At 34.7% G+C, this 24,653-nt stretch overlaps 1 protein-coding gene across 11 annotated transcripts in view; it reads left to right on the top strand.

The window, feature by feature from the left end:
• Window positions 1–24,653, top strand: part of BTRC (beta-transducin repeat containing E3 ubiquitin protein ligase) — a 252,032-nt gene that overhangs the window by 153,677 nt on the left and 73,702 nt on the right. For all 11 annotated transcript variants that reach the window (XR_001856019.3, XM_017678606.3, XM_017678621.3 and 8 more), the window contains one exon: window positions 12,667–12,747. Coding sequence is in view for 10 of the 11 variants with exons in the window: in XM_017678606.3 (XP_017534095.1) it covers window positions 12,667–12,747 (81 nt within the window). In the remaining variant the exon portion in view is untranslated. The remainder of the gene's footprint in view (window positions 1–12,666; window positions 12,748–24,653) is intronic.

Genomic DNA, 24,653 nt, shown 5'->3' with positions numbered 1-24,653 from the left:
TTCTTTGTAAAGGGTTTTATCTCCATTCTCTTTGTGAAGAGCATGAACTCAATGTTCTTGGAAAGAGAAATGGCCTTTAGAAACGGGAAAGTAGGAGATCCTCCTGGGGCCCTCAGAGTCTTTTAGCTTCTGGGTGTTTTAACAGCCCCATGAATGCAGATTTGTAAATTTATTGCAGTGCCATCTGGTTTTTTGCTGGAACCACATTACTGTTGGCTTGTGTCTGTCTATTGTGGTGGTCACTCCCTAGGAGCTTACCCTCTCAGTCTAAGGGAAGAGTGATGAATAGCAGGGGTCAGTAGAAGAGGGTCACAGGGCAGCTGTCCAGGACTGCCCTGAACTTGATTACCCCACTGCTGATTTTTTTAATGTAGGACATAATATATAAGCTGTTTAACTCCCTCTTTTCTCTAATACATATATCAATAATGAAGTGTCCTTTGCTTCACACACACACCCTTTAAGTTATGTAGATTAAAAGCTGTCAAGGCTGCCTTTAACCTAGTGTTGATATAAGTAGCCAGTCACTTGATTATTTGCAGATATTTCTAATGGGATTCCAGGAACTCTTTCACCATTGGTTTTAAAGTGCTCAGTTACATTCTTAACAGGTTCAGTATTGTTTTTAAACCAATTTCATAGTTTACATCATATGTTTCTAAAGTAGTTTCATCAGTGTTGATAGGATACAACCACTATGTGTTAACTTGGAGAGTTATTTAATTATTGGAGTCACTGAAAGAAGAGTTACAATGTAATTCTTACAGACATTAAAAAGATAATAAGGGGAATATTATGAACAGGTTTAAAACAAAAATTTGGTGATAGATAAAATGGACAAATTCCTTGAAAAATACAACTTAATGAAACCAACACAATGTGAAACAAAATTTGAATAGACCTAAACCTATAAAGGTATTAAATTATCAAAGGCCCATATGGTTGCACTTGTGAATTCTATCAAACACGTAAGGAATAAATAGCACCAATTGTATACAAACTTACAGAAAATCAAGAAGGAAAAAACGCTCCCTGATTTGTATTATGAGGCCACCATAGCCACAATTCTAAACCCTAACAAGGACATTAGCAGAAGAAAATATTGAAGGAGAAAATCAGGAGACACTACTCCCTGTGTCACCAACTCATTTTGACTACTTGCTTTTCCTTTTCATTTCCAGTGTCAGAAGGCAGGAGAGTTAGGGGAAAAACAGAAAAAGCAGTGTATCCTTTTCATTTTCTAAGTTTCAGAATAATCTTCTCACCTCTTGGCATTAAGTAAAGTGAACTTTTTTGTAAAGGGTACACAGTAGCTAGTTCTTTCCACTTTTATTCCTAAACTCTGAAGCCAAGGAAACCATACCAACTGCTTTCATAGCTTTTATTCATATCTGCAGATAAGGGCAAGGGCCTGGGAAGATACATCAAAGTACTCATTACATTTTGAAAGTGTAGCCTTACAACATGCAACTTCTTCTTTGCTTCACATTGGTGCTAATAGGATCTGTCAGCCCTGTCTTTCTCTATAATTGAGTAAATTGTGACCTCTGTCTAATCCTTCCCCCATCCCCCATTCCCTTTGTGTATATGTCCACTTACCATCCTGAGAACGTGGGCAGCGATAAATAAAGCATTGAGTAGAGCTCTCTCAACTCTTTGAAAGCAGCATGATGCCAGCCGTCTAGTTATATTTCTTTAAATGTTTACGTTTTTCTCTATTCTTTCTCTCATGTAGCTGGAACCCCGGGGATGCAAAGCCATGAGAGAGGCCAAGAAGCTAACAAAGTAGCTGTCTCCCTTGTTAGCTTGTTCCTTTATTCTTTAAAAACAAGATAAAAACCATCTGGCTCAGGGCATTACATTTTCCTCCCCCATGCACCTCTATAGACTGAGACTTCACCTGCAGTGAGGGTTTACATTGATTATGGAGGCAGCAGTAATTCAAGCTTCCATCCTCTTCAAGGATACTTTGCAGTCCTTAAAGGTGCTGACCCACTGAGTTAAACTGTCAAGGGAGGATAAAAAAGTATCTTCATCCCAGGAGGTAACAGCTGCCAGGTTTTCAACACCTTGCATGCTGCTGGAAAAATGTCACAATTGTCAGCTGAAAGAAAAATGACTGGGTTGTTATCTTCTGTTAATGACTGGGCCTTATAAAAGGAACTACATAAACCTTTTAGAAGGAATAAGTAGCTATTTTCCTTGCATATCATTCCCTGCCTCCACCCCTCCGCAATTCCTACTTTCTAAACATTACCTTGAAGTAGATCCACAAAAAACAGCTATGAAGAACCTCAACTTAAAACAGCTCAATACAAGCATGGAGGTCTGATTGGCATAGCTCCTTTATACAGTTGGATAAGTAGGAGGAAAAAGAACACCACTGACACAGAAAATGACATTATAGTGTGCATTAACAAAACAACAAGATCATTCATAAGCCAGTGAACTGGGAGAAAACATACTGTATTCCTGCTCTTTGGAGGACAGTTTATTTTCAGGCAGGATCCAGATGGGTAAATACCACGACATTTCTTTTTTCAAGAGAGCCACTTCTTTTCTTCCTTACAATAAACTCACTAAATTTACATCCTTTAATAGCTCTATAATGTTTGTATATGATGGCATTCCCTTCTTTCTGATTTGATTGATGAGGGGAAAGAGTTTAATGAAGTCCCTGATATCATGCAGGCCCGGTTTTGTTTTGTTTTGTTTTATTTTCCTATTTGTTTTAGGCTAGTCATTTTAATTGTATTGAGTAATTAGAAGGTACACACAGCCAGGGGAGCTTTGTTCTGATAATTGCTCAAGAAAACCCATTCCCTATCTGCTGTTGTTTTGTGCTAAGACATTTCTCCCCCTAGTGGCAATAGTAAGCACATTGACTTGGCAGTAGGCAAGGTGTAATTGCAGTATGACAAACTATGCTTAAGGGACTATCTTGTAAGTACTTTAGTTTGGGGTTTGGCATTATTTCATTATATATGTGTGTTTTCTTCCCTATGAAACCTCCTAACCTCCTTTTTTTTTTCTTCCTATATAGTGCTTTGGGCTTTGGATAGAAAAAAATTACATGAGATGTTTATTAAAAAAAAATGCATCCTGGGTAATGTTTTGCAGCTTGACTTAATTTTAGTCATCTATTTTAATTACCTATTTATAAAAATGCTTTTGCATTTGTAGGCATTATTTAATACTTTGGAAGAAGCACCTCATTTGAAATAAATAAATAAATTGTACATATTTTAAATAGTCCATGTAAAAGACCTTAAAGGTAATTAATGTAGGTCTCTTAAGTAAGACAAAAGTGATCTTTCCAAGTCTGATGAAGTGATTTGTTTATTTAACTTCCCACTTCAGCTGAATCCTTCAGAGTCTAATCACTTTTTAAAAAAAAAAAACATGGTTCAGCAATTTGTGTCTAGCTATACAAACCCTTCTTCAAAAGAAGCAATTTAATAACCAGCTTCTTAAAATTACTTTGAGGAAGGAAAACTGTATAGGGGGTTGTTGTTTTGTTTTATTTTTATTTCAGTGTAATCATTCTTTGATAAATTGTGTAATCACTGACTTAGTAGAAAAATTATTATTGAACTCCTGGGTTGCAATGACCATAAAAAGTATATTTTCATATTGAGATATTGTGAATAAATTATAAAGAAAGCAGTTTATATGCTGGTCCAAGTCCATATGGGCCCAATTCATGTTGTGTTGAGTGCTTAATCTGGATGTACTACTGAAAAAAAAAAAAAAAGAAAGAAAATGGAGGAAAAAAGGCCTATTGTGCCCAGTTGTATGAGTCCTTAAAAGTCTGCCTTAAGAGCAACGTGGAATGAGATCAGGCACCACTTTGCACTTATTGAACGAGATTTGGTAGCATTGGTGGAGCATTTTTAAAGCCCAGTTTCAACATCCCTAGATGTTGTTTTGTAGTTTTGCTTTTCTATCCCATATCTTGCTGGGGACTTGATTTGATGTCACCAGTATATCTGAAGGTCCCTGTCTTTTTGCTCCCTGCCCCACCAATCACTAGCCATTTTCATTATACTATATCTTATTTTGCTATAGGGCTGCTGAACAGATTTCTTAAGCAGCTTTTTGCAAGGTTAAAAGAATGCAGCGTGGTAACAAGTTTGTGTCATTTTAAATATATACCTTCTAGTAAATAAGAAGTCTGGCAATCAATCCCTTTTAGTGTGTTATATGTTTTACCTGACAACTAAACCTTCTATTGATTAGCCATTACTTTGTTAGATAATCCTATGTCGTTGAATCCATTGTAAAAAATTAAACTCTTTAAAATGTTTTACCCTAGCAGCAGTGTGCAAATTGAAAACTTGTTCAGAATTACAGCCTGCTTTCACAAAGAAGGTAGTTTTCAGCAAGGCATCTTACTGGTTTATGCTTATGTGCTTTATATGCAATATAAAAAATTATTAAAGTACTCCAATGCAAAACTCTCTGCCTCTGGTTCAACAGTGAAGCTACATTTTCAAATGTTGCATGGGGACAGAGCCTATCTTGCCTGTGGCTGTTATACTCAGTAGTTGAACTTTAGTCTGGAAGGAGTCTTATATAGTAAAATACTGAATTTTTTAGCTTTAGTTATTCCACAGTGAGCTAAAGACTGTGACAAGTTTAGGTCACTGATCTGTATGGGAGATGAACAAAATTATATACCCATTTTACAGAGGGAATATCTAGGAAATAAAAATGAAGCCTTACTCTAGAAACTCCTGCAGGCTTAGAACAGTTTTCCTGAATCTATCTACTGTTCCCCCAAGTGTGTTATATTCTTTTTTGCGGGGGAAAGGAATTTTTGGAGAAAAACAAATTAGTTTTCTATCTGCCATGACTTTTTTCCCCAGAAAAATAGCATAATATTTTTATTAATTAACTGGACCAACCTCTAGTATTTTTTGCCCCAAAATGCCAACTGCACACTTTTATGTTTTCATTGAAATAAAAATCCATACAGTGAATTATATAGATATTAATTGTATGTCAATAAATTTTTGATAAGTCTGTTCACCTGTGTAACCACCATCTTCATCAAGCTGTAGAACATTTTCATTACCCAAGAATGTTCCCTTGATATCCTTCCCAGCCAATTTCCCCACCCCACAATGAATCAAACATTGATCAGCTTAGTGTCATAGATTAGTTTTGTCTTTCCTAGAATTACATGTAATAAGATCATACATTTTTGGGGTCTGAATTTCTTGCAGCAAAATGTTTATGAGATTCATTTATGCTGCTGTATATATCAGTTTATTCTTGTTGTATATTGCATTGAATAAAAATACTACACTTTGTGTTCCATTCTTCTTTCAATGGACAACCGAGCAATTTCCATTTTTATAAATTAAGTTACTGTGAATATTCTTACATAAAGCTTTTTTGGTAACCATGTATTGAATACTTTTTCAAGTGCTTATTGGCTATTCAGATATTTTGTTTTGTAAAGCATGTTTAAGGTTTTTTGCCACATAAAAAAATTGCATTGTCTGTCTTAATGAGTTGTAGAACTCAACTATATTGAGTTCTAGATACCAGTCCTTTGTCAGATATGTGCTCTGAATATTTTCTCACAGTCTGTGTCTTACCTGCTTATTCATGGTGTGTTTAATGAGAATTTTCTAAATTTTGAATGAAGTCCAGTCAGTCTATCAGTCTTTACCCCATGGTTGTGAAGATACTCTTCTGTATTTTCTTCTAGAAGCTTTATTAAGTTTCAGTCCTTAACCTTTAAGTCTGTGGTTGATCTCAAATTAATTTTTATGTGTTCTGTGAAGTAGAGTTGGGGTTCATTTTTTCCCACACCCTTTTATTTGGTTGTTTAATCTTGAAAAGACTTCTGTTTCCCCCATTGAATTACATGGGTACCTTTGTTAAAAAACAATTGGCTATGCAAGGTAGTTTGTTTCTGAACCTCCTGGAGAAGAGACTGCTACTGGATGCAGAACAAGGGCTAACAGCAGCTGAGGCACTGACCAATCCCTACTTGAAGTCCCTGCACAACACAGAGGATGAGCTCAGGGTCCTTTATCTTTCTGGAGGTGTTTATCCTTGCACCAAATATTACACTGTCTTGATTATTGTATCTTTAATATGAAGTCAGATAGTGTGAGTCCTCCATATTTTTATTTTTAATAATGTTTTAGCTATTCTAGATATTTTGCATTTCTATATAAGTTTAACTATCAACTTGGCAATTTCTATTAAAAAGAAGCCTGTGGGGTTTTCATTTGTATTTTATTGAAACTATACATCCATTTGAATAGAATTAACCTCTCAGTAATATTGAGTCTTCCAATCTGTAAACATAGCATGTATCTCCATTTGTCTTTTAAAAATTTTCTAAGCAGTGTTTTTTAGTTTTTATTGTACATTTCTTGCACATAGTTTACTAGATTTATTCCTGAGTACTTAATGTTTTTCAGTGCTATTGTAAATTTTTTTCACTTTCTAATTGTTTGTTGCTAGAATATATAAATACATTGATTTTTGACTATTGACTTCCCTATAATTTGTGAATAAAGACAATTTTATTTCTTCTTTTCCAACTTAATTGCCTTGTTTCTTTTTCTGGCTCTATTTGAATGGCTATGGCCTCCAATATAATGTTGAATAGATATGGTAAGAGAATATATTTGCCTTATTTCTAATTTTAGGGGGACAATATTGTCTTTTACTTAATACTGTTAAGTAAATGTATGATGTTAGTTGAAATTTTTTTAGGTGACCCTTATGGGATTGAGCAAATTCCTTGGCATTCCTAGCTTAGTGTGAGGTTTTTTTAAAGCATGAATGAATGTTTAATTTTGTCAAATGTCCTCCCCCGCTTTATTCTGTTAATATGGTGAATTAATTGACTTTATTAAGAATTTTCATGTCTGTGTTCATGAGGGATATTGGTCTGTAGCTTTCTTTCTAAAGTCTTTGTCACAGTAGATGAGTTGGGAAGTCTTCCCCTCCTCCTCCATTTTCTAAAAGTGTGTAATCCTGGTGTTACTTCTTCCTTAAAATTTAATAGAATTGACCAGTGAAACCATCTGGGCCAGAAGTTTTCTTTATTGGAAGCCTTTTTTTTTACTTTAAATTTATATGGAATCAGGTTTTTTAAAACAGTTTCAATGTCTTTCATAGATATAGAGGTATTCAGATTTTCAATTTCTTAATGTGTCAGTTTTGGTAATTTATGTCTTTTAAGAAATGTGTCCTATCTTATTCAACAGATTGTAAACCCTTAATATATTTTATTTTAATATTCATAGATTATTCCATATTGAGCTAATGAGAGTCCCTTTAGGGTGGAATCTGTGCCCCTCTAACATATCTCCAGCATTCCTTGAAAATTTCCAGGTTTATCTTGTATTTTCCCTGTCCAATCTTGAAATGAGCCATTTCTCCAGGGAGATGTAGTTCCTTTTAGTGCAAAATGGTATTTAAAAGCCAACATTTAAACATTAATTTTTATTTTGCATCTGTATTTATATATTTTGAAAACCTTGAATTCACATTGATACCTCCAGAATTGTGATACCTCAGGGTTCTATTCCAGCACCACAAAGTTTGTTCTAGATTTCTCCCTTTTCATATTTGTAATTCTCTTTTCTAATAGTAAGAAACCTGGTTTGAGATTTTTTTTCCTTTCAGTACTTCAAAAATGTTGCTTACCTGTCTTTTAGTCTTCAGTTGTTTGTGGTGAAAAGTCTGACTTTATTTATATTGTTTTTCTCATGTATGTAGCATCCCTTTTTTCTTTGGCTACTTTCAAGGTTTTGTCTTTATTATTTAGTAGTTTGACTCTGTTAGGCTTGGTCTTGTTTTCTTTGTATTTAATTTCCCTGGGGTTTGCCTGTCTTAGATTAGTAAGCCAGTGGTTTTCACCAAATTTGAGAAATACTTGGTCACTATTTTTGTAGGGTGTTTTTTGGTGCTCCATTCTTGCCTCCCTTCTGGGTCTTTAATTGCATATATGTTAAATCATTGAAAATTGTCTCACAGGTGACTGGTCTCCAATTATGCATATGTTAGGTTATTGAAAATTGTTCCATAATTGACTGAGACTTTTTTTTCCTTTTATTCTCTCTATTCTTCAGTTTAGATCTTTCAATTGATCTGTCTTTAAATTCACTGACCTTTTCTTCTGCCATTTCCAATCTGCTTTAAGCCCATCCAGTAAAATTTTAATTTAAGTTAATGGGGTTTTCAATTCTAGAATTTCTAGTTCTCATTTTAGGTTTTCATTTTTCTGGTGAAAATTTCCATCTGTATACTCATTGTGATCGTATCTTTCACTGAAGTTATTAAATGTATTTATTATAGCTTCTGTAGAGCCTTTGTGTACTGATTCCCACAATTTGATCATCGTAGGGTCATTTTCTATTGGTCCCTTTTCTCTTGACTGTAGATCCTATTTATCTGCTTCTTCTCATACCTAGTAGTTTTTTTTTTTTGTATACTGGACATTATAAAATGATACACTGCAGAGACTATGGATAGTTTTATCTTCCATTGATTAACTTACTGGCTGATCAGTGTGACTTTATAGAGTCTTATTTGACCTTTGTCACGGCAGGTGTGTTTTGGTTTTGCCTTTTATCCTAAGGCAGTCCCTTAGTCCTAAGACCTACTCTTTAGTCTCATTGTAGGGTCTTTTCAAGTTTTCAATGCAAAGTTTGAGATGTTTATTAAACCCCTCTTAAGTTAGTATGAGTCAAATCCAAAACACCATCTCCCCTTATGGACAGCAGATGGAATCTGCTCAGATCTTTCAGTCTTCTAGCCTTTACTTTTCATTGGAATCCTTGGAGTCTCCCATCCATGTATGTAGCTTGGGAGTTAGCCATGGATTTGAGAGGAATTTATATAATAAATGTTTTGATGTTTCCTCCCTCCCCATGGTTCTTCCTATTTTCTATAATTTCTCTTCTCAATTTCCAGCTGCTATGGAGTCCTGAACTCCATCCTCTGACATCTCAGGTCAATAGACTGTCTCTTTCTAATTGAATTTTAGTCACCCTGCACAAAGTGGACTAGTGAGTACCCTTAGGGAAAAAAAGCACATAAACGTTGATGTCACCCAGTGTGATTCTTCCCTTTCAAGGCTGTTCCCCACCATTGCCATGTGCGCGTGCGCGCACCCCCCCCCCCCCAGTTTCTGCCTACTTTATATCAATATCCAGTGCTTTTAAGTAGTTATCTTAAAATATTTTTTTCCATGGTTTATATTTATTATCTCAGGAGGGTTGATCCAGTACAAGCATCTTTGCCCTTACTGGAGCCAGAACCCTTTGACTTAACATTTTATTTTATTCAGTATATACTGACTACTTAATAAATGTCTTTTAGAAACACAGTAAATTTCATGTTTTAAAAAATTTGTATTTTCTGTACATGAATAGTAAATATTTATGGTATTAGTAGTTGCAAAAGAAGTTATGAACCCTAAACCCAGAATATACATGTACCAGTAGTGCCTATTCACTCATGTCAAATATTCCAATTTATTCTTTAAAAATATGTTTTGACAATATGGCTTCTCTCTCACTTACTAACTTTACATTTCCCTGTATGGCCCCGGAAGATGACTGGTTAGCCAGAGACGGGTAAGATTCCTCAAGGGAGGAACAACCTAAGACAGGCACAGTCGCAGGGGGCCATCAGGTGAGAAATTGGGGATCAACAGAGGTGAGGCTCAGAACCTCATCCCCACTGCTTTGAGAGAAATCTTCTGCATCCGTGGATGTTTTGCTGCCCTTGTCTATCTTGGATTAATACTTAGTCCATAGGCACACACCTGATCATCTACATTTGCCCTCTTACAGCACTAAACTATGTTTTCTACCTTTATCTTGTATCTACCTACCACTTCAGCATTTTATTAAAAATAAAAATAATAATAATAATAAAGGGAGAAATGTGGGATCAACATATAAATCAAGTATAAAAATCAAACGAATATTCATATTTGACCTAATTGTTTATAGTTCATAATGCGTGATCAAAACCGAAAGTTTCTGTGATGACTGCCCTTGTACTGTTCACCATGTAAGAATTTATTCACTATGTAAGAATTCGTTCACCATGTAAGAACTTGTTCATTATGCTTCAGAAGATTGGAGACTGACGAGAATTAGGCTTGAGATGGATTAATGATTGTGCATTGAGCATTGACCCCCCTATACTGAATTTTATTGTTGTTAACAACCATTTGATCAATAAATATGAGAGATGCCCTCTCAAAAAAAAATATGTTTTGAAATATTTCAATTTAAATGATACAAGAATAAAACAGTTAAGTGGATACATTTTTTAAAGTATAACTTGTTTAAATGAAAAACCAGTTTTATAATATTTTCTCCATTTTCATCTACCTATTTTCTTTCCAATGAATGATAATTGACCAAAAATGAATTATTTAAAATATCTATGCATCAATGGCTTATAGAAATAAGTGAATAAATAAATAAATCAGGGGAGAAATCATAGCTCTTCCTTACAGAAAAATTCCAATTAATAAATGTAATAGAAAAGAGAAATTTAAAAATCAACATTAAAACATCACAGTAGAGATTACCACAGGCTAGATCCACCAATGGATGATAAAATTAGAAGGTAAATGTTAAAGCAGAAACAGAATTATTTGTATAGTCTCAAATTATTTTCCCCAATTTATTTAGTAAATCCTAAAGGAAAAATAAGTTCACAATGGGGAATCTTGGCAGACATGACCCTAGGCAAGTGATCAAGGTTATATCACCAGTAATAATCAGCACACTTTCTGACTTGATGTACTGAGAAGGGCACATCATCTCTGTGTAATCCTTCCCAGTAATGTATAAACTCAACCTGATCATGAGAAAACATGAGGCAAACTCAAATAGAGGGACATTCTCTTGATTAATGAGTACTTTTTAGAAGTGTCAAGAGTAATGAAAGATGAACTGAGGAATTGTCACAGATTAGAGAAAACTAAGGAGACATGACAACTAAAAATGCACTGTAGGATCTTGGATTAGATTCTGAACAGAAAAAGGATATTAGCACATAAAGTGGTGAGACTCAAGTAAGTTCTTTGCTTTATGCTGTAGTCAGTTCCTTCGTTTTGATAAATATTCAAGATACTAACATAAGGGGAAGCAGGGGAAGGGTATGCAAGCATTTATATCTGTTTGCAACTTCTGTAAATCTCAGATTTTTAAGATGGATTCTTTCCTATTGTTGGTTATAAGAGATTACCTGTGTCTTAAGATTTTTCTCTTTAATTTCAACATGCATATTTATACCAGTAGCTCTCTAAGAGTGTTCCTAGACCAGCAGCATTAACATCAACTGGGGACTTGTTAAAAATGCACATTCTCAGCTCTGGGGGTTAAGACTAGCAAATCTGTGTTTCAACAACCCCTTCAAGATGATTCTGATGCATGTTAAAGTTTGACAACCAGGATGTGTACCATCAGTAAAAACAAGACTAAAAGGAAGTATTTTTATTTATATACTAGCCAGTTACTAATATTTTTTGCTTATCATAAAAGTATAGCTGGTGTTTTTTTAAATTATAAAATATATTTGACATAATATTTATCATCTTAACCATTTTTAAAATACAATCATTGGTATTAAATGCATTCACATTGTTGTGTAACTGTCATCACCATCCATTGTCATATCTCTTTTCATGTTGGAAAACTAAAACTCTATACCCATTCAACAATAACTTCTCATTTCCATCCTTCTAGCCCCTGACAACCACCATTCTGTTTTCTGTCATTATGATGCTTTCCTACTCTAAGTATCTAATATAAGTGGAATCATTTAGTATTTACGTTTTTGTGACTGACTTATTTCACTGAGCATAATGTCAAGTTTCATCCATATTGTTGTAGGTGTCAACATTTCCTTCTCTAAGGCTGAATAATATTCCATTGTATGGATATACTATATTTTACATATCCCTAAATGGACACTTGGATTGCTTCCACTTAGCTATTGTGAATAATGCTGCTATGAGCACGGGATGTACAAATATCCCTTAAAGACTCTGCTTTCCCTTCCTTTGGTTATATACCCAGAAATGGAATTGTTGGATCATATGGTAATTATATTTTTAATTTTTTGAGGAATCACAACCATACTGTTTAATACAGCAGCTGTACCATTTTATATTCCTACTAACAATGCACTAGAGTTCCCGTTTCTCCACATCTTCGCCAATACTCATTGCTTTCTGGGTTTTTTAAATAGTAACCATCCTAATGGGTGTAAGGTGGCATCTCATTGTAGTTTCGATTTGCATTGCCCTAATGATTAGTAACATTGTGCATCTTTTCATGTGCTTGTTGACTATTTGTTCATCTTCTTTAGAGAAATGTCTGTTTAATTCCTTTGCCCACTTTTGGATAATGAACAGCCCTATTTTCCATTCATACAGTGAAGACACTACCACTCACATATTTATTCATGGGCACATCAGTGGTTCTTGTGGGTCTCTACTTTCCTTGCTTCCTTCTGTCTGCCTTTTTCCACAGCTCCCATAAATGTGGAATTTACACATAGAATCTATTTGTATGTTGATTTTGAGAAATAGGGAAGAATTTGAAAACTGCATATGACAGTATTTCAATTTTTTAATCTGTTTCCAAAAAATTGTTTTTATAGACTTACAACAGACTCTGCTTAAATCAGGAAACAGTATGTCTATCAAGCACTGCTATGAAGACTGAAAATTGTGTGGCCAAAGTAAGTAATACTATTAATCAATATGTATTATACCATATCAGAACAATGCTCTATCTACAGACATCTTCACTCAGTATTGCTATTAAAGACTATTATGGGATTTTAACTTAAAAAAGAATACAGTAGGCATCATTTTATTCAAAGTAGATTAGAAGTTGGAGTTTCCAGCTCTTCAGTTACAGCAGAATATTTTGATTATGTATAATCACACTTTAGTCTCATTCACATTTGTTGTTTGACAGTAGTTCTGGGTCATCACAAATGAGTAAGATTTGTATAAGAAAACATACAGTTATTTTTGTAAGTTCATTCATGGTTTTTTAATGTAATTAAGTACAGAGTATACCATTGCAAGGATTGTGAATATGCTATTGAAAATCTAATTATTATATCACTATTATTATTTATTGAGTGGCTAATGATAAAAATACTGCTTTCAGTGATCATCATCTGAGTGCACATCTTTAATCATACATATGAGCTACTACTTTTTCACTTATAAAATGTGTGCTGTATCTATAGCCAGATACGAAAATAATCTTATGTATTAGATATCTTATGATCTAATAATATCAACTATGACTCAAATTTTCTAAGTATCTCTCATTACTCAGGAACTTTGGCCTAAATTTAGATATCAGCCATTTTGATTATTCTAGGAGTAAATAAAATTGCAGTGTGAGCTCTGTTTCTAGATTTTTACTTTTCACATCTGCAAAATTACTGCTTTTATAACTATTCAGGGATTTGTCACTTTTACAACATTTAATCTGTAGTATTATACATGATTTAATCTATTGTATTACACATTCAGGCTCTCAGTTAGTTACTGTCATTATTAGAACTAGGCCTGTAATTGTGTAATGTTCATCCTTTGCTACAAAAAAATCAAAAGACAGCAGTGTTTTTTGTTATTTTTATTTTATTTCTTAACACATGCAGTAGTCTCTGGACCTATTTAATCAACTGAAAATATATCATACAAAACATAACCATTGGAAATGATTCATATAAGAAATGTCAGAATTTATTAAAAATTATAGTTAAAAAACATGGAGTCAATCAGTTGTGTCTCAAATTAGAGACAAATTTCTGCAAAATATGAATATTTAAATTACATACATTTTTTTGGGTCATTTATTCATAACTAGCAAGTGCTGGTTAACCCTATTTTATATCCAGCTTTGTACATTGAGATGGGAGACCAGTTATTTGGGCCTTTAAAAATAGTCTTTCTCCTTTTTGGCCACACTGCTCTCTGTTTCATCACAAGTGGGTGACTTCTGGCTAAACAAGGTAAAATGTTAGCATAAGCACTGATCCAAGGACAGGGTGACGATTTTAATGAGTTTCATTGAGAGCTGGCCAAGTGAGCATCTGTTCCTTTTGTTTTCTCCATACTTTGTGAGCCAGGATCTCTAAGCTGCATAGCTGCGGTGGTGTGTGTCTGTATGATATGTTTTGGGATTTTTTTTCTCCCACCCTCTACTTCAGTGGTGCATGAGTAGAAATCTTCTGGCATCTGACACAATGGCATAATTTCTTCTATGCCCTTGGCTGAGAAAATAAGTTTGCTCATTGCTGCTCATCAGTCTGTTTCCTTTGCTCCCAGATGGTGACCCTCTCATCCCATTCTTGCTTATTTTAACATTATTCTGACACCTATATTCTTTCATCATCTCTTTAAATACCCTAATTTAATAATGATTTCCTATCATTTCCTATTGAAGCCCACCTAACTTTCCAGTTCCTTTCATTGGCACACATTCTGTCTTCTAGTTCATTGCTTTAGATCTGAGCAAATAGTCAGTCAATGGCAAATAAAAACATGTAGCTGAAAAAATCTTTTTTGTGACAGCTTCCAGTGAGGTATGAGTAACATGAAAGCAGAGAAAAGAGTTTTTCCCTTTTTTATTTACATGTTATATGTATCTCATGATTCTGCTTTTTCTGTTGGCCTCACTTACTTCTGGACCTTTGAAAGGTAATGACTTGCCATTATTCTAGGTCTACAAGCTTGTCCCTATTTCCTGCTCTTCACTTTCAGCCCTTAATTGAATAGTTTCATCTGCAATACTTGATTGGTAGTGTCTGTTGTTGATTCAGATTGTTCTCCAAAGTGGTCTTGAATGTCCCTCCATCTCCATGTGAAAGCAGCTATAAGTGTTAACAACCATTTTTGTCCTGTAGTTCAAAGCAACTAATTCTGATAAGTGACTTTGGTGTGGGTAGAGATAGTAATTAAAGTCTAAAACCTTATTACTGAATACTGTTTATATGAGTTTTAGAGAAGACATTAATACCAATTATTCCCTTAAAAACAGCAACTTTTTTAGGTTTGTACCTCCTGCAGTACATTGTATGTGATTCTTCTTTGCCAGAAATCTTACAATAAATGTTTTACAATACATCAGTGAAAAGGGAACCCTTAGTCGTCTTTAGAATACAAGAAAACAAAGTGGCAAGACAAACTATAGCCACCCTAGGTTAATAATGATCTTCTGAATCTCCAATTTGAAGAATGAAGGCTGAGAAAAGATGTAAAAATAAAATGGAAGAGGGGTCATTTTATCAGTATAACATAATCCAAGTAATATTTGGAGGCATTGAAATGTTTTCTATTTTCTTTCAAAGCCTTCCTTCTTACTAATTACAGTCCTGTAGTTCCTGAGATTTGTGTTTGGAACATGATGAGCTCTGTATTTATTGTAGCTATAAATGAGCAGTCATTATTGACTGCCAACTGAGTCTTTAAAATCAATAGTCACGTTGTACCTAATTGTCAACCTTCATGATGTTTTTTAATTGGTAAAGAAAACTAACTGGCAAAATGAAAAACATTCATTTTGAAAATTATCTTTTTGTTTTTATTTTTTACTTTTATTTAAATATTACTGAAAATTTTGGTTTCAGCCTTTTCCAAATATATTCTTACACACACACACACACACTCTCTCTCTCTCTCTCTCTCTCTCTCTCTCACACACACACACACACACACACACACACACACACACACACACTCAGTTAAAATTGAGTTGTTTGAAAACATCTACCAAGAGTCCTGCGCAGGTAGAAGTTCTGCCTTTTTATGTCTGGAGAATAAAACCCCTTTAGCAGTCCTTTGTAAATGATCTGTATTGTAGTTGTTTGTTATTGTTTTTTACTTGAGACTAATAATCTGTTTGCAACTGACTAAGACAGAAAAATGTGAAATTCCTTTCCACTCACTCCAGATTTTGATAGAAGACTTGTTTTATTTATTTCCAAAATTATATCCTGAGGAAACAAGCTGTTTAAATTCAGATTATGCTGAAGCAAAATGGTCCTGGTATGAGAAGCAACGTGCTGTTTTACGAGCACAGAGTCCCTTTTCTCATAACTGATTGATAGTAAATATTTTCCTGAAGAATTATTGCCAACCATGAACAGTGCAACTGTTTCACTTTTTTTCCATCCTACTTGCTGTACCAGCCATTGTCGGTAATTAAGATCTACAATTCACAATGCAGACGTTTGCACTTCCTCTGGGTCTGTGCTATTTATAAGGCATTTCAGCTGTTCAGAGTTTCTTTTGAGTTTTAAACTAAATGTTAACAGGCTTCTTTAATATACTGTTCCACAAGTAGCATGTCAGATGGTTTGCTCTTCACACAGGCTCCTCTGTCAGGTCTAAACATTAGCTTTATGGAGAATATATTAAGATTTAACCATAACATTGAGGCCGATGTGGAATTCTGGAATTTAATGTGTTACACGTCAGGCTTACCATGGTTTCAAAGGAATAAAGTTCAGAAGTAATATTTTTTCTTTCATCTTCAAATGTTCACGTGAATTGAGTGTTAATGGAGTTACAAAGAGGTTCTGAGAAGTATTAGTAAAGTGACTTTTCCAACCTCACTTTAAAGTAATAAAAGAATAAAGGACCATCATCATAGATAAGAGTTTGTATGTTTGTCAGATTAAGGATGAAAGAACATATAACCTTCTAGATGTACATGATATTTAAGAATAGACATGGGGCACCAAAATGGATCAGCAGATTGACTGCACATTTGTTGTGTAATCAGCTTCAGAAACCCCAAATAGCATATGCCATTGGAGAGGAAAGTGTAAACAGGAATCCTGGTCTGTATTAAAATTGGTAAAATTCAAACCTATTTTCATCCATTTCAAGAGTTAATTAAAAAGGGGAAAAAAGTCCTGACCCCAGTGAGAATCCTCATGAATTATGCCCTAGAGTCAGAATAGCTGCTTGTATAATCTCCTGGCTACATGCATTCATTGTTAAACATATAAGAGAAAGAAACAAACTGAAAGCTATCAACAAAATGTTAAAACTTTGCCCTGAGTGGGGATCAGACTGGCTGTTTTTAAGCCTGGAGTCAGCTGCAGTGATTCGGCAAGTTGGCCTCCAGCATCTTCCGGCAGAGCAGATCTTCAGAGAAAGGCAGGGCGTGGTTTTCAGGGCTGATTTCTTGATGGCCCCTTGAATTTAGAGCGTATAATAACAAAGCCTTTCCAAGGCTGTTTTATTTGTCAAAGTCTAAAACTTTCTGTAGTTCTTTAGAGCTACAGTGTTTGTGTAAACTTTTTTCCTCAGTGAACTCTTTATGAACCTTTCTTTAGATAGCAGCAGTGATTCAACTGTTGGGAACCACTGATATATCTGACTGAGGCACTTCAAGATGCTAGAACCTATTCACATTTCTATCAAGCCAGGAAGCTAATAAAATTGAGTTTGTCCTTGTGGATTGATCTGGATTAGCATGAGATGAGCCCAGTCAGTGTCTTCCTCAGTGAAAAGTAAAGGTTGGGAGAGAGAGGGCTGAAGAAGAAAGTTCTTCATCAAAAATTGACTGCAGTATTGCCTGCTGATGCATGTCGGATCACCCACACCGAGAGATCACATGGCTTCTCCAAAAGTCAAACGATCAATTCGCCTCATTTTGGCTCTGTACTTAATGCACAAACAGTGCGATCTGCGGGGCTGTAATTGCATTGTTAGGGCCAAGGAACAAGCCTGTGCCTTTTCAGCAGACAGCTGGCAGGGAGAGAGGCATGTTGTTAGGAAAGAGAGAGGCAAGGCAAATAAAATTACTGCTAACGCTCAGAGATCGGCAGGAGTCCTACTTGCCTAATCTTACCGGTGGGAGCAAGCGGCTGTTGTAATCCAATTATAGCAGCATAAGCAATTTGTTAGACACTCCGCATAATGTAACAATTTCCCAATAAACTCTGACTTGTAATAACGTCGGCAAGAGTCCGCATAAATCTGCCCGAATGGTGGGGGCTGTAGCGTTCAGCTGGGGGCTTGTAATTGGCGCCATCAGCACGTTTTGCGGAGTGCAGTATGGTGCAGTCTTTTAGTGCAGGAATTTTAAGGAGAAAAGCATGGCACACGTTTCTTAGAAAAAGAAAAGTGGCCATTAAAAGGGGAGCAGCAAGAAGGGCACACTCTTGCCTTCACATTACCTAGGAATCTTAGTGTAGAAAGAAAACAGGAGGAAGCCATGTTTCTTTCTAATACTAAAAGGGGGAATGGGGAGGGGGGAGGGGGAAAGATTGTGGACCAAAATTCCTTTATTTAGAAAGCATTGTTTTCTATTATTTTATACCCTCCCAAAATGTTATTCAGGTGGCATTTAGCTAACATTTTTACAAAATTTTAATAGCCAGGCAAGCCTAGAAATGCCAACTTTAAATCTGTTTGCTTCTAGAGTTAGCATTTTCTTTACAACTTAAAAATATAGTTTCTTTGTATACAGGACATATCTTTTAAAGATACCATCTCATTGACTATCAAACCTTTCTGCAGAGTTTTGCTTTCTGCTTTAAGAAACCGTTTCTTACTGAAGGGTTTTAAACCCACCTTGTGTGCTTAGCTGGCTTTATTTACCACATTGCTTGTTGGAATTCCAATTCTGCAATGTATTACCAATTATCTATAGTGCCAGAATGAGTATTCTTTCTTGTTGAACACTTACATTGCATAAGAATACAGTTATTCTTACTTAAAACCATACCTGCATAGTCACTATAGAAATAATTTTGATTCCTAAGTCATAAAATTTCTGTTTGGGAAAAATATTTGTTGTTGTGTTGGACAAAATAGAGCCTCCATTATTTATTGATTGATTAGCGTTTATAGTCACAGAATAGTTTCTTATTCATACAAGGTGTAGGAGGTTAAGAGTGCTCATAGATTTGAGTTAATAGATTTTCATGCTACTGAGTGTGTATTTCTTATGCCAACCCAGCTCTTCATTGTTGTTAATTTGTGTCAAAACAAAGCTTCTGAAATCAGAACAGGACTCCAAAATATCATATTACTGTGGGTATTATTACAATAAATATTTACTTTCAGTATAAACATTTCCTTCTACTGAAGCAAATGCTGCCTTGTTTGACTGGAGCTACATCAATAAACTGTAGTGCCTCTAATAAAGCCACTCAGTGCCTGGGTTTAACTAATGGCTGATTTTCATGGCTTTGACAGTGAGCTGTGTGCGTTATTTTCTCCTGATATTGTAAAAATAATGAGAGCAAATTAGAACAATCAGTTTACACAGATAGCTCCTGATTGGAGGCGATAGGCAATATGGCAGCAGGTAATCCATCTTCGGGCTCCTGTCACATTAACTTCAGCAGTGTGAAAAGATCAGGTGGGTAAGCAGGGATCCTGCCCAATCGGAACACTGAAATTAATGAGAAGAGCATTGTTCTGTGATCAACCTTTTAATTAGCAAGACTGGAAACGGAGGGAGTGATGAAGGCAGCACCACAGTTGCACAATGCCAGGCACAGTTCCTGAAAAGGAAAAGAAAAACATCTGTGGGTTTTACATCATACTGTTCTTGCTGTAAACAGGCACTATGTTTCCTGGTTTACAGACTTTAACAAATGCTGCCTGCTTTCTCAAGTAATGTCACAAATATGGCTGGTGTATTAATAGTCTACAAACTATAATTCTGTGTTATTTAGGATTTGATTACCAACACACCTTTCTTTGGCATTTCTGGATTTTGACTAATGATTTTTTTTTTAATCAGGTAACCAGAGAAACTAATTTTTAAAAAATCTGTCTTGTCAATTTACCACCACCCAGCCCTTCAATTTAGGATTTTCCTTGCAAGTACAGTGAGTTTTCTGGTTTGGAGCACATCTGTCACTTTGAATTGTTTTAAAGAGGGACAAAATCCAGACAGTAAGCTGTAGCATATCTAAATTCTGTTCCTTTCTTTATTCTCTTTATTAGGAGATTTGTTGGGGGTTTTTTTTGTGTGCTATGCCACTGACTTCTAAGTGTTGGGGACTGTGTTATTTTAAGTTATATAATTGAGAATTGAATATCAATGAAGAATGGTATTTATAGGAAGATGGGAAAAATCTATGCAGTAACTGAGATTAAAAGCTGATTCATCCATTTAAAGTTCAATTATACTAAAATCGTAACCTTGTTAATTATCCCTGTAATATTGGAAAACGTGGTATAAGGCTATGGAAGATATTGAGCCAAATTTTCTCTACCAGATCAGTACCTGTTTTCTGGGCCTACTTTAGCAGGCTTTAGCTTTGGAAAATTACATGAGCCCATCAGGATTTACAGTATTTCAGTCTTCATACTTTAATCTTAGTGGCTTTCTGTAAAAGCAAGTAATATAACATAGGCTATATAAATGAATCTAAATGTCCTCCAAAGATATTTAAAATAAATTTATTTTCTTGTTATTAATAGTGAATTGACGTAGGCATTTATTTAAAGTATTAATACATAAAAGCAAGTTATCAGGTACCCACTGAACACAGAATTACCAGGAAAGAGTCTAAAGTATAGTACAAAATATTCAGGCAGGTGTAAGATCTTTTCTCATCATAGTGAATATACTTTTTATCATAATATATGTAATTAATGGAGATTCTAGCTTTGTAGCCCTGAGATACTGTATTTACACAGTGTAAGTCTCTGAAATTATGTCTCTCAGCAAAACTCATACAACAAAGGCACTTCACTTACTCCTCGTACCCATCTCCCTACTCCTTCCCCCCAAAAAATCTTTAGTGTAGCTCTTGGAATTCTGTTAGAACCTAATTTTTTTTTTACTCATAGTGAGCTTTTCCTGGAAATTTTCATTTAGACTTATATGTAGCAGTGTTTTAGAGTCAATGACTTAATACTAAAAAGTCTCTAGGACTTAACCCTCTATACTCTTTAAGAGAATGGTGCTACTGTGCATATTAATATTTTAAAGCCCACTTGTTAGTTTTGCATGATACTTATCTACATTCCTTCATCTGGAAAGGCAGTTTTTATTCTTAATGGATTTTATGGATTTTTGTAGCTGTTCACTCTTCTCTCTTCTAGTTTGACAGTTTCAGAAGCCTGGGCACATAAGCTCTCCATGAATAAATATGTTCTTAGTCATAATGGTGTAAATAGATCACTTACAAAGCTTGTGAAATCTGAGCTCTGCTCTCATTTTGAACCGTTCAGTACTCATGAGCTCAGAATCCATACATGTAAAATTTTATTCTTGTGTCATGACTTCAGCTAGTAAGGCAGATGAACTATGAATTAAATGATGTTCTACCCTCTACCAAGTTTCTACAAAAATAAAATTGTATTTTTCCCTTTTTGCTACAATTCTGGATTTCCATTTGACCATTATTCTTGTTGTTAGAGTTCTTTTCTACTATATTTGCTTCTTAAGATCAGTTAAGATAGACTGATGCCCTTTTTTGAGGGTTTCTTTTTTATTTATACTAGTTATTACAGAAATGTCTCAATTTGCTGAATAACCAAGAAATTAAAATTTCCTAACATGAGCTAGAGTTACTAAATCACCTTAAATTATACTAATCCCAAATTTCATCAGTAGGGTTCACATGAGAGAAATCTTCTATAGTCTAGTTCTTCAGAGCTCATCCAAAACACCCTTAAAGTTTTAATGTATGCAACATTTGAATCTCTGAGGCTATCATAATCTTAGTCTGAGTACTCCATCCCCAATTTATAGTTTTGAGGTATGCTGCTAACTAAATAATCAAAAAAATGTCCATTTTCTTTCTCACGTATCTTCCAGATAGAAGACTTTTATCTCTCCCACTCACCCCATCCCCACCCCAGTTTTTAACTACTTAAAAGTTTGAGGAGGAAAAAGAATACATAAATATTCACTAAGTCCTGTGTTCAGGTGCCGTAGTGCTAGCTATGCTATCTATTCAGTTGTATTTGAACTTGATGAGATGGATTCATATACCCCTATTTTATAGAGAAGGAATCAGAAGCTTAGAGAAGTTAAAATAATCTCCCAAGTTTTCACATCTCCAAGTTGTAGGGTCAAGTTTTAAACTCAGATCTTTCTGAATTCAAAGTCCTTGCTCTCCTATACCAAGTTGCCTTTTAAATAGTAGTTGGAGGCCCTGTGTATCTCGCCTACTATTATATTTCACCACATACTATGAAGCATTTATAGCTTTTCTCCATATGATTTCTGTAGCACCTTTGACATCTAACAAATGTTATCTCTTCATCTCTCCATGCCACCCTCCTTTACTTCTTGTAAAATATCTTGTTCTGACTGAGCCAGGTACTGTATTCAGTAAACTTAACTAGTCAGTAATTCTGTGTGACTTTAAATGTTTACTCAATAATAATCACCTACCTTATAAACATAGGTCTTTAAAAGGTATAAGATGGCTCCATATTCCATTGTTCTACGTATAAAATGAGTGGCACAGTATGAGTCCAATATAGCCAGTTCAAGGTGGTGACTCATACCTTATTAATTGTTCAGAAGTTGTTTTGGAATAGACATCTTATCCTGCTCTCTGTGTCAGGATTTACAGTGTAAGCATATATTGGCAATCCTTTTATACCAAAAATTTATTTTTCCCTGTTAAGCTTGGTAATTAATTTTGTCAATTAAAAAAAAAAGTCCCTTAAGGCTTCAAAGCCCAGACTCTATCTGATTACACTTCAGTAAATATTTTTATATTCGTTTGTTTGCTTTTGGGTAGTTTGGTAATTGTGAAGATAGGATGAAGGTATCATCAGCATTAATAGTTGGACCTTAAAATCCTCTTTTTCAGACATGAGAGAGGAGGCTTGGGACTGGAGTGATTAAGAAGAAACAGGTTCATCAAAAGCAAATGTAAACAAAAAGCAAACATGTGAATGTTTGTGTGCTCACACATGTGTATAAAAACTCCCTGCATGTCCTGTAATGGGAAGAATAGAGGTTTTTGATAGTCAAGGTTGACATAAATTTCACGTTCAGACTTGTAAAAAATATGTAGGAGGCCCTTGCTCACATGGAGCATTAAGACCATGACAAATAGGAATGTTGAAATATTTCTAGAAGAATGAACATAAATTTAATTATGTTTTATACCTCAGACATCTTCTTAAATTTTATCACATTCTCTTGGAATATCTAATTAGAAGTTTAATTGTATTTTTTTTTTCAACCTGGGAGCAAGCCAAAAGGAAAATATAGAGAGAAAAGCACATTTAAAAAGAGATGGTTCCTACAGTGTTAACTATGGAGTGTGTAGCGTGACTCTGTAATGGAATATCATGGCAGGGGGTATAATACTGTAAATAAGATGAATATGCCACTTGTGGATTAATAGGCAACCTAAAGAGTGGCTTTATTTACATCTGTATGTGAGGTTCATTTTCAGTTTGTATATTTTCTGTTATTCTTGTGGTTGGAGTACTTATAAACCTAACAGCTTAATGAGGGAACTCCTTTAAAAAAAATCAGTTTTCTTAAATCTTGCTTTGCATTTATTTTCTTTGGTGGAATTAATATAGTGTCATTTTAGACTTAAAAAATTGATAGATTGAAGGGGTTTTCTTTAACTTTTTCCCTGGGTAATAATACTTAAGGAAAAGAGATGAGTTCTGAAGTGCAAGAAGTACAGCTATTTTTTTTATATTTTGTTACAAGGAAAAAGGAGTAGGTATAAATATAACATATATCCAGATTACAGTAGATTCCATTTTCAATGATAACAGTTTTGTGGAAGTGGGATGCTTTTAAAGGTTTGGGTACTGAGTAAGGTAAACTTGAATACATCTAGTCTGGGACACTGTAGGAGCCACTATCTCAACATTGTTATATGAGAACGTGCAATAATGACAAATTCTAAGTGAGAGCTTCATATAGCTAGTTTTTTTCAGCCACATAGGTTGCTGTTGGTTGCCAGTTAATATTATTATTGAGTATTCTTAAAACTTCAAAAGTTTGGCATTTAGATTATTATTTACTCCTTGCTTTCCCTCAATTGAAAATGAGTAATGCAAGTTACTTACAAAAGGCAAATTACATGCAAAAGTAAACTGCTTTCATTGTAGAGTTTAAATAGAACTCATTTTCATTTGCAGTAGATTCTCAAATTATATTTGTTAAGTTTGATTGAATTCTAAACAAAAAATTGTGAAATATATTTTTTAAGTTATTAGAATCCGCAGGTTGTGATACCAAATTTGACAGCCTCTTTTCACCATTATTTATTGAATGTTTACAGTGTGCCAGATACTGGGCTAAGTAACTTTTTATATACACTCCTACTTAACTCCTCACAACAATCTCATTAAGCATAAACCCCATTTTACATACAAACAAACCAGAACTCAGGTCAAGCAACTTGCCCAAGATACGTTGCAGAACTGGAATTTGAACCCAGACTATCTCGCCCCATAGAGGTGTGTTTTCAGCCATTGTGTTTTGTGAATTTTAGATAGAAATCAGGGTGGGTGCAGCAAATGGGATTGTCCAAAAAGTTCTCTATGCTTTTTATTGAATATTAGCAATTTGCTAATAAGTAGCCAGGATTTGGAAAACACAGAAATATGAAAATTGGTTATATAAAATAGCAATAATACATTTTAGATTTGT

This window comes from Manis javanica, chromosome 7 (assembly GCF_040802235.1).
Source record: "Manis javanica isolate MJ-LG chromosome 7, MJ_LKY, whole genome shotgun sequence".
In the NCBI taxonomy this organism is placed as follows: domain Eukaryota; kingdom Metazoa; phylum Chordata; class Mammalia; order Pholidota; family Manidae; genus Manis; species Manis javanica.
This window is presented reverse-complemented; position numbering and strand designations above follow the sequence as displayed.